Source organism: Aotus nancymaae, unplaced genomic scaffold (assembly GCF_030222135.1).
Source record: "Aotus nancymaae isolate 86718 unplaced genomic scaffold, 86718_ANA_hifiasm-v0.15.2.pri h1tg000014l, whole genome shotgun sequence".
NCBI lineage: Eukaryota > Metazoa > Chordata > Mammalia > Primates > Aotidae > Aotus > Aotus nancymaae.
This window is the reverse complement of record NW_026988425.1, coordinates 33,011,636-33,023,315: the sequence shown is the minus strand read 5'-3', so window position 1 is coordinate 33,023,315 and position 11,680 is coordinate 33,011,636. Positions and strand designations below refer to the sequence as shown.

General features: G+C 41.3%; 1 protein-coding gene across 2 annotated transcripts in view; it reads left to right on the top strand.

Annotated features, from left to right (window-relative positions):
* Positions 1 to 11,680, top strand: part of ADAMTS12 (ADAM metallopeptidase with thrombospondin type 1 motif 12) — a 367,261-nt gene that overhangs the window by 335,968 nt on the left and 19,613 nt on the right. For both annotated transcript variants that reach the window (XM_021671873.2, XM_064375917.1), the window contains exon 20: positions 7,148 to 7,300. In XM_021671873.2, coding sequence (XP_021527548.2) covers positions 7,148 to 7,300 — 153 coding nt within the window. The remainder of the gene's footprint in view (positions 1 to 7,147; positions 7,301 to 11,680) is intronic.

Here is an 11,680-nt window from a genome sequence, read left to right as displayed (position 1 = left end):
ATAAATAGGTAAATTCAAACCTCCAAAATTTCTTGCATCAAATACTCTAATTGTTTGCATTTGAGCTACTATTCCACTTTGACTTATGTTTGATTTATAAAATGAGTTATCATATTTCCTGTCAATGGAGCAACATCTTACCATCTCCATTTGGAGGTAAAGAATTCACCTTCAGAGGTAGAAAAGATGTTCATGCTTACAGTAAGTCAATTTGTTGAAGGAAGGAGATGAATGCGTCTCATGACTCCTGACATTTTAGTCCTGTTTCTTTCCTAATCAGGCTCTTGACAGTGAGAAGGATGTTGACAGTGGACATTTAAAAGCATGCATCAGGCTTTATAAGCATGATTTTATGCTAAAGAGCATACATTCTCTCATTTAATTCTCATCACAGTCCCAGGATATTGGTAATATTTTTCCCTATTTTAGAGGCAAGGAAATTGAAGCTGAGAGAATTTAAGTAGGTAGCCAGAATCGTACACACCTGTGAGCTACGGGGATTTGAGCTCAGGCAGATGGACTTCAGAACCCATGACCCCGGCTCCGCAAATCAGAAAACATTACCATCCTCTGTGCCTTTGATTTTATTTGTTTCTTCTTTGCTCATATTACATATGAAAATAATCCCAGTTATGTCGTGACCTTGGGTAATCAGATGAGAAAATCGCATAGTTCACAAGAAAGTTCTTTAAAATAACATTGAGGCCACTCATGTTACTTTGAGTTCACAGAGGCAAATTGTCCTTCTATTACCACAGTGGGTCCAGGCTGGATATTCTGAAATAAAATTGATCCGTTTAGGTATTTCTGAAGTGATAGCATTAGAATTCCCCAAAGGCAGTCTAGCTACTTGTGCTTCAGCATGCCCTACAGAATGGGGAGGGAACACTGGGGAGAAGCACCTGCCAGCACCTTTCAAATAGTTCTTTCAAGATATATCTTTTCTTCCTAAATCATATGGTATCCCTAAAGGGCAGATAAGCAGGTCTACTGTCTTCCTTCAGTTGACGCAGTGTAGACAGCGTGTGGCTTCTGTGGACTAAAAAACAAAGAAAACACGTTGTAGAAGTGGAGGCTACTAATTAACTTGTACTTTGATATTTAGTTAATGGAGATAAGGTCTGAAAGCACCTACAATTAATGATACTGTGGGCCATGAGACTAAGACAGCCTAGGTCAACAGAATATGAAGAAGTAGGTGATAAAAGGCATATGTGTAGGATCGACATCAGAACCATGAAAGTATGAATGACATGTACAGTATGCACATGTAATTGGAAGTCACACATGCATACACTCACACATGTTAGGAAGGCTAGGCTTCTGTAACAAATACAGCCCAACAAGAGATGGCTCACCGGAAGAGATGTTGACTTCTCCGTCACATGGCAATACAAGGTGATTCCAGTCTGCGATGCTGATGATGGTAGAGGATGGTGCAGTCATTTGGGAACCCATGCTGACAATGGCTCTATCATCTTCCCATCATCAAATTTGCCCTGGGGTCACTATCCCAGTCAATTAGAAAGAGAAAAGAGCATAGAGGCACTCCTGTAGGAGGCTGTATGCCCCAAGTCTTGAAGTGGGACAAATCACTTCTGCCTACATTCCATTGTCTAGAACTAAGTCACATGGCCAAACCAAACTCAAGGAAACTGGGAAATGCAATCCAATTACATGCCCAGAAGAGGAAAAAGGATTATAGTAAGTACCTAGAATACCTAGCACTGTCTGTTGCTGACCGTAGGTTGCCTATTCTGAAACAATGAAGATGAGGGTTTTGACCTATTGGGAGGTTATTGCAATAGTCCAGATGAGGCATGAGAACTATAGCAAGAATGTTCAGGATGAAGAAGGGAAAATATATCTAAGATATATTTAGAACTTAAAATCAGCTAGGTTTGTAAATAATTGGATATGGGGTATGAAAAAGAGAGAGGAGAAGAGGAGTCTGTCATTGACTCATCGACTCTTTTTTTGGAGACAGGGTCTCACTCTATCACCCAGGTTGGAGTGCAGTGGCTTCATGATAGCTTATAACAATCCTGAAATCCTGGGCTCAAGCAATCTTCCCACTAAGTCTCCAGAGTAGATAGAAACAGGTGCCAACCACTGCACTCAGATAATTTTTTAAATTATTTTTTGCAGAGATGGGAGTCTTGCTATGTTGCCCAGGCTATTCTGGAACTCCTGGCCTCAAGCAAAATTCTGCCTCAGCTTCCCAAAGTACTGGGATTATCAGCACGAACCACTATTCATTTGGATTTTGACTGTCATTGACTATTCAATTTAAATCAACTAATTTAAATTTTGGGTGTCTGCTGGGTGGTGGTCCTATGAACTAAAATTGTTTCTAAAAACAAAATGATTGTATCATGATCCAGATATTAGTTTTTTTTTCCATCCTCTTATTTTTTCATTCATCACAAATCCCAAAGCAGTTGTGGAATTACGGAATTTAAGTGTGTTTTAATGATTTTTGTCTTGAGAATATTTAATACATGTTAATTAATTGATAAATGTTAATCAATTTAACAAAGCATTACTATATCCATGCTAGCTAAGCCAAAATAAACTACGCATCAACTATGATTACTGTTTGAGCTCAAAGGTTAATTAACACATTTTGATTATAGTAAATCAAAATAGAGAATTAATTGTCTCAAACATCATTATTTGACTTTGACAGAAATAAACTGTCTTATTGAATATATTATAGGTCACCAAAAAAAAAAAAAAAACTGGTAACAGTGATGGAACCATTAGCAGTTATTAATTCTAGGCAGTTTGGCTGGAAAAAGAAGATTGGCTCTGATGGCAGAGTTTTTCAAAGCTGTAAGGATTATTACTAGAATAGAGCTCCACATTCAGCAGGAGTCCCCCCTTGTGACAGGGCCTGGTGCCTGCTCCATTTGTGCATAGTTTGAGAGAAAACGTTTAATAAATAGAACTGAAGGCTGGCGTGGTGGCTTATGCCTGTAATCCCAGTACTCTGGGAGCCTGAGGTAGGTGGATCACTTGAGGTCGGGAGTTCGAGGCAAGGCTGGGCAACAAAGCAAAACCCTGCCTCTACAAAAAATATAAAAATTAGTCAGGCATGGTGGCGCATGCCTGTAGTCCCGGCTACTCGGGAGCCTGGGGCATGAGAAACACTTATCTGGGAGGCAGAGGTGGCAGTAATTCGAGCCACCCCACTCCAGCCTGTGCGACAGAGCAAGACTCTGTTTCAAAAAATAATAATAAGTAACTGTCAGACAGTGTCAAGGTTCAGAATGAAAACTCTGAGTTTTGAGTTCCTTATTGTCCCTGCTTTTTATTTCTGCCTGTTCCTGAAGCTGTTTCTTTGTAGTTGTCTCTCTGTTATGAGTCACTTACCTCTCAATCACCACATCTTAAAACCTCTAGAATCACCATCGATATTAATTTGCCTCTGTCCTACAGCAAAAAAAAAAAAAAAAAAAAAAAGTTGTAATAGTTTTTCAAGTCAGTGTCACTTAATCATTTCTGTCCTCTCCTCTTTATTTTCTCTGTTACTCTAAGGTCCAGTCGTTTTTAATCTAATGATAGGAGGAATTTAGAGATGGAGGAGGATGCTTTTGTTTTTTACAACAATGCGGGGAAGGGGCTGCAATAGAATTCAATGTCTGAGAGCCGTGAATGATAAAAGTCCTATGACATTTAGGAAAGTCCCTTATAAGGAAGATTTGTTGAGTCCCAAATGCCAACGGTGGCCAATAGATGAGAGTGAAGGACCTCGGTTACTCCTCCTGCTTAGCACACCTGCCCTTGCCTGCTTGCTGGTCTACACACTTCCAGCCTCTCCCTTCTCCTATCTTTCCACACGCTGTTGCACAAGACATAAGACTGCCAAATTCATCCTCCAAAAAGCTCTTCCAATCATTCCAAACTCCTGCTCATAATCTCATTTCATAGTTGTTTTGATAAAATTTACTCCAGCCCTAATCCAACAGCCTTCCCAATCTTACATAATCAAGCTTCCAAAACATACTGCCTCCTGCTTTTCTTCATCCATCCTAAGCTTCACCAAATAGAGACTGCTCAGTTGCCTTAAACCTGCCTCTCCCAGTCAGGTGTCTCTGTTCATGCTGGGTCCTCTCCCTGAATTTTCTCCCCCTCCTCCTCTGCCCTTTCAAATCCTACCTGTTCAGGATCAAGCTTTGAGTCTGATCCTGCACAAAGCTTTTCGGGATTCCTAAAACAGGAAGTGATTTCTAAAGTTCCTTGGATGTGATCTGAAGTCGCTCTTGCAATGTCCTTCCGCCTTCTGGTCTGTGGGAGGCTGTGCACAGCCCTGCTGGACACAGCACATTCCTTCATTGTGTTTTCAGATATTAAGTAATTAATATAAAAGCTGTGTTAACACTGTAAGTAGATATAAAACTTGAAGCCAGACTTTCTGGGGTTTAGTCCTGACTCAGCAAATTACCAGCTGTACGTTCTCACTCTACCTCATTTCCCTCATCCATAAAATGAGGATGATAATAATGCCCAACTCATATGACTTAGGAGATAAAAGGAATAACTATATGTAAGTTACTCAGAAGAGTGTCAGACACATAGGAAATACTCAGTGTTTGCTCTGATCCATATTTACAAAACAGAAAACTTCAGTGCTGTGCAGTGTGTATGGGTATGGCTCTTATTTTGATGAATTGCCTCATAATTCAGTCAGATCCCTTGGGCCGGTCAGTTAACTGTAAACTGTGTAGTCATGTAGAATGGAAGTGACAGCATAATTTTCCACAGCATTTCAGAGCAGTTTTCATATGGTGCTGATGTGACCCTCCCAGCATCAGTTGCGGTTCTGAACACCTAGACACTGACCCTTGAGTTGGTCAGTCAGTCACCACAGGGTCGCTAGCTTTGAGTAATGAGCCCTCATCCTCCAGCAGGCCAGCTCAGGTTTACTCTCATAGCAGAGGCAGGGGTCCAAGAGCAAGAATGGAAAGCAAGTCACAAGAACGACCCTGATTCAAGAGCTGGAGAAATAAATTCCACCTCTGAATGAGAGAAGCTGCAAAGTCCCCTTGCAAAGAGCATGGGTTTAAGGAAGTGTGAACAACGCAGGCCATGAGTGCAATCAATCTATAGCACTTCACCTGTTATCTCTATTACCTAGATACATAATATGATATAAAGGAGAAAGTGCTAGGGACTTACAAAAGAAACAAATCAAATCCTAAGCGATTTTAAGGAGGAGAACATATTACCTCTATATATGACCCACTTGGAAAAGATGATGTAGTAGAAAATAATTTCTACTTTTCCCTTTCAGTGATCTACAGATTATCTACCTAAGAACTCTATTATGTTATATATGTGTTATAACACAAGAATCTGCACAAAATGAAGCATAAAATTATATGGAGAGTGAAGGCCAGGCGTGGTGGCTCACACCTGTAATCCCAGCATTTTGGGAGGCTGAGCAGGGTGGATCACCTGAGGTCAGAAGTTTGAGAACAGCCTGGTCAATAAGGTGAAACACTGTCTCTACTAAAAATAGAAAAAATTAGCCAGGTGTGGTGGCACACACCTGTAATTCCAGCTACTCAGGAGGCTGAGGCAGAGAATTGCTTGAACCCAGGAGGCAGAGGTTACAGTGAGTCGAGATTGTGCCACCACACTCCAGCCTGGGCGACAGGGCAAGACTCCATCTCAAAAAAAAAAAAAAGTATATGGATAGTGAAGATACAGCAAGAAAAACAAGTCTGGTCTTTATTTACAGCCTATCAAAAGAAACCTTCAAGCATGTCAAAGATGGAACATATGCCCTGTGTTTTTTTAATTCAGCACTGCTACTCGTCCAGAAACAGCCCCTTTTTATAAGAATGAGCAGAAGAGAGGGGATGCAAGAAAAATCAGTTACAGGAAAGAATCAGGCACATAAAAGCAAACAAATTATGTGGCAGACATTTGTATAGTTTTCAAAGTGACCCCATGCTAAACCAGAGATACTTAAGTATTATAAACAAACAAAAACACTTTGAGGGGAATGAGGTGTATGTGTGGGAAAAGGTGACTGAGTTCTTTACCACCAGTGGATCACGGGATGAAAAGCCTCATGCTCTAACGTCTTCCTAACTCCAAGTGTGATCTGAGGACCAACAGCATCGGCAGCACCTGGGAGCTTGCGAAAAGGCACAGTCTCCTCCCCTCCCCAGACCCACTGAGTCAGAATCTGTATTTAGCAAGGTCCCCAGGTGATTCACGTGGTCTCTACAGTTTGAGGTGCACTACTGTAACAAATATTGTCCTGAGTTTTAGAGACAGAAAACTCCTTGGCCAAGTCAGCTCTCAAAGCCTGTTTCTTTATCTACACCATAATGACACCAATCTATATCATGGGTTTGTCATGGAGAGACATAGATGAGGTAGTGTCATTCAGTGTTAGAGAGGTGAGGCAAGGGGCAGACACCTGGCCCTGGCATCCACTCTAAACAGCATTGGTAAGAAATGTGACAACCTGCCTGCAGCCCCCTGGGCAATCATGCCAGGATAATTTTTTTTTTTTTTTTTTGAGACAGAATCTCACTCTGGCATCCAGGCTGAAGCACAGTGGTGCAATCATAGCTCACTGCTGCCTCAAATTCCTAGGTTCAAGAAGTCCTCCCAACTCAGTCTCCTAAGTAGCTGGGAATGCAGGCACATACCCCCACACCTGGCTAATATTCAAATTTTTTTAGAAATGGGTTCTCCCTATGTTGCCCAGACTGATCTCAAACTCCTGGGCTCAAAGGATCCTTCTGCCTCAGCCTCCCAAAGTGTTAGGATTACAGGCATGAGCCACTGCACCTGGCCTGCCAGGGTAAGTTTTAAAGGGAAGCAAATTTCCATTTGCATTGAATTTTCCTTCCACATACAAATCAGAGTTTCTCAACTGTGGCTGTTTGTTAAAATCAGCTGGGGAATTATTTTTAATACTGATCATCCCTGGGTCCTACCCCAAGAGATTCAGATTAATTTGTGTGGTTGGGTGACCCAAGTGTTGGTAATTTTTTAAAAGCTCTATGGGCAATTTTAGTGAGCAGCTGGGACTGAGAACTGTCTCCAGGATCCCAGTGACGGGACATGTGTGAGAAGGTGGCCCTCAGCCACTGTCATCTCTCTCTGTCCTTCCCTGCCACAGTGCTCTACCACGTGTGGTCTGGGGGCCTACTGGAGAAGGGTGGAGTGCAGCACCCAGATGGATTCCGACTGCGCAGCCATCCAGAGACCTGACCCTGCAAAGAGATGCCACCTCCGTCCCTGTGCTGGCTGGAAAGTGGGAAACTGGAGCAAGGTAACTTATCAGGCTTGGCAGTGTCTTGGAGGTGGAGGGTGGGCAGTGGTTTGGGGAGGGAATCTTATATAAGCACTTGCTAACGCCGATTTTTTTCCCCTACCTTTCTGCTTCCCTCTGCCTCTTATAAAATCGGGGATGAGTAAACCATGGCCATTCCCATAGGCCTACTTCAAGTTACACAAACATCTTAGAAGTACAGTTTTTACTAACCCACATGTGTTAACCCCACCTGTGGATAAACCAGAAAGGTTAAATTTACATAATTAATTCCTTCTCCAGCTTGTAATACTATTTTTATATTACTTAAATTTAGCATTTTAATAAATAATCCTATATTATCACATATATAATTAAATCATGAATCACCTGTGCTTCTCAAAGCAAACATACAGTTTAATCTGCCAGACCCAAAATGAAAAGAAAACTGAGATATAAAGAATAATTTTGTCTTTAAAAGTATATTCCCTATACTGGTCTTTTTATTTATTTTTATTTTTTTGAGACAGAGTCTCACTGTGTCACCCAGGCTGGAATGCAGTGCTGTGATCTTTAACTCATGGCAACCTCCACCTCCTGGGTTCAAATGATTCTTGTGCCTAAGACTCCCAAGTAACTAGGATTACAGGCACCCACCACCATGTGTGGCTGATTTTTGTATTTTTAATAGAGTTGGGCTTCACCATGTTGGCCAGGCTGGTCTTGAACTCCTGAACTCAAGTGATTCACCCACCTTGGCCTCCCAAAGTGTTGAGATTACAGGCATGAGCCACTGCACCCAGCCATAGTGATATTTTCAAAGCACAATTTTACCATCTTTGCAGATCTTACTGTGACTACTCATTTTGTTGTGCTGTCTGCATAGTTATTGGTGGAAAATAATGTATCAGGTTTTCACATTAGTTAGCCTTGGTGCTTTGGGGCACTAACTAGGCCTGATCTGCTTGTCACTCTGGACTAGGGCTTAGCCAGCCCTTGGGGGATAATTCAAGGCTATAAGACATTGGTCCACAGTGAGATTGAGGGCCAGTTGGCAGGTAGGGAGTACAGAGGTGTGAGCTGTGCATATACTTGTTTACCTAGGAAGCCTGTTGGGTCCCTGTCTTCTCTCCAGGGAGCTGGTTCCTTTTAACAGCTGAGACACAGGATAAAGGAAAAGAGCTTCCCAAGAGGTTTAGCTCAGAAGGCTGGTGTCACCTCTGGACATTAGTTTCTTCATCCAGTGAAGAGTTCATGTCCCCAGACAAACAGGACCAAGAGGTGTTGCACTGGGCATTTCCGTCTCTGGTTCTCTTGGCAGACTTACCATCAGACAGGGACATGGGATGCTCCTGTCTGATGGTCAGTCTTTAGGACCCTTTCCCAAAGCAAGGCTCTCATCTTTGGAAAGAAAGGGGTTGTGAGGCTACTCTTTGAGAAAATTACCATCTTCTTTCTGTTTCTATAACATTTTTCTTTCTAGAATCAATATTGGTTCTTTTTTATTTCTCTTCCAACTCATAACAAACTTGGGATCCAATAAGGACTGAAAGCTTGGCTACAAATTCTCTTCCATATCCAGAGAAATCTCAAGAAATATGTCCTATCCCTGAGCTTGCCAAATGTTGACCAAGTCCTAAAGTTCCACTTTGCTCTCACTGGGAATAATCATTCCAGTGGAAATTACATGGCTCGTGAAAAGGACAGATGTGTGAAATAGCTTGTGTTTTGAAAAGCTCAGCTCCAGCCTAAGGGACTCTAGCCAGTGCAAATCCTGGATGAGAGATCAGCAAGCTCATTTCTGAGGTCCAGCCTCCTAAGGAAAGTCTGGCTTGACTCCTTGCCTGGCCTGTAGAGTCTCTCTCATGGCCTATAGGGTTGCAGATATATTGATTAATCTCTATGGATTAATCTTTCTTGACATCCCTGAGCATTTCAGATTAAGAGATTCTCAAGAAGAAATGGTTAGAGGAGTGGCAATTAAGTGGAAGCCTTTAGGACCATGTAAGAAATGACCCCAAGACCACCGATGTCCAGACCACAAGACTCTCCATGGTGGCCTCTGCCCATCTTTCTCTGTCTACCCATATCCCCTATTCTAGCACTCTGACCAGCTTACTGTTCCCAGACAAGCCATGTGGATTCACAGCCTCTGTTCATGCCAGTACCTCTACTTCAAATGTCCCCCACGCTATTTTGCCAGTCAAGTGAGCATTTACTCATAATCACTAATCAGCATGTGACACTGGCCATTCGTCTAACTACTGAGGAGGTTTAGTTTTCCCACCCCTGAAATGAAGTGGATGATATTGCCTGTACTTACCTTGTAGAGTTGTTGTAAGGATCAAAAGAGAAAATGTGTGTAATAAACTCTGTACATGACAAAAGACCATTCAAACAAAGCCCTGGAAAATTGTTGAGCTCTAGGTAAAGGTTATGGCTGGCTATTGGACATTTACTAATCTCTTGCTTTCTGGACTTGGGAGGTGAGCCTGTGCACAGGATAGCGAAGTAAGCCCTGCCAATGGAGAAATTGGTCTGAGAAGGTGTTCACTCCCCAGTACTATGCAGTCAGGGTGCTCAATGTGTTCATTAACTCTGGAGGACTTGACCTAGCGTGGATGCTAGTACTGCCACGTGCCTGAAATTGCATGGAAGCTTTGGATAAACAATTTTATTTTTACCATAATACAGGACTTTATAATTCCTACTAAGGAAACTAGGGCTTAGAGTATAAATAGGACTTATACTTAAATAGGGCTTTAGTATAAGCTAGTACAAATTAGTATAGGCCTAGTATAAACCAGGGCTTTAGAGTAAAATCACCGAATATACTTGATCACAAAACTAGTATTGAATAGTCTCAATTCTAAGAAACTATCACCTGGGGATTATGTCATTTTAATTATAGCTTTTCATAAAGAAAAAAAAACACTGTACAATTAATATGTCCATCAGTTGTAGGACACGTGCCAGTTTCAGAATGTTAAAATGTATATGAGGGAGGCTGGGCACGGTGGCTCATGCCTCTAATCCCAGGAATTTAGGAGGCCAAGGCAGGCAGATCACTTGACCTCAGCAGTTCAAGACCAGCCTGGGAAATATGGCACAACCCCATCTCTACTGAAAATACAAAAAATTACCCAAGCTTGGTGGTGCACGCCTGTAGTCCCAGCTACACCGGAGGCTGAGGTGGGAAGATCACTTGAGCCCAAGAGGCAAAGGTTACAGTGAGTTGAGATTCTATCACTGCACTCCAGGCTGGGAAACAGAGTAAGAGTCCATCTTAAAAAAAAAAAAAAAAAAAAAATCATATGGGAGAAAAAGTGATTCTTGTGACGGAAAAAGTAGTAAGAAAGAAAAATAAGCTTGAAAAATCATCAGCTGAGTTTGACACCAAAACCATGCATCATCTGCGGCTCTGCACACTTTGTTTCTTCTGAAGTTTTGGGAACTGCTCACTGAACATTCTGTCTGTTTCTTCTGACGTTTTGGGAACTGCTGATTTGACAGCCCTTTTATTACTTCCGTTAGAATGAACATTGCCCTTTTCATAGTTAAGTCTAGCAGATCTTGATTATTTCCGAAGAGAATCAGAAAGATTTTTACTTTTTTTTTGTAATAATCTTTCTTCCCACATAGACAACATTGACATTTTATTTTAACAGTAGTTAACTTTATTATCTAAGTTATTTGCTGGAAAATAACAGGAAGTGACAGGCTTTCCTTATGGCCTTGGTTTCATGTATTTGCTAGCTAATCCTTCTCTCTTATTCTAGTTCTTGTCTCCATGTTTATTGAATTTTACAGATTGTCTGTGACAATGCTGCATTTTATGGATTTGAATTTTTACAAAGGAGTAAAATGGGAGAATAGCCTTTGTTTTCCTAAATATATACAAACCATACTTTTATACACAGCATATTCCCAGAAACATTCACGAAAGTCCAGTGTGCAAAAGTTAAAACCTAGAAGTGTATGTTATAGGGGAGCTTCATCATTGGAAGGCAAAAATTGAGTAGCAGAAAGGTGGACCAGACACTGAATATCCCTGCATTTATTTTACTCTTGATATAATTTTTTTCTATGTCTAAACCATCGCCCTCTCTTGATACCCCTGAACATTTCAGATTAAGAGATTCTCAAGAAGAAATGGTTAGAGGAGTAGCAATTAAATGGAAGCCTTTAGGACCATATAAGAAATGACCCCAAGACCACCGATGTCCAGACCACAAGATTCTCCATGGTGGCCTCTGCCCATCTTTCTCTGTCTTTTTTTCACATGATTGATGACCACATGTATGTTTTTTTTTTTTGAAAAGTGTCTGTTCATATCTTTTGCCCACTTTTTAATGTGGTTGTTTATATTTTTTTTGTATAAATTTAAGTTCCTTAGAAATG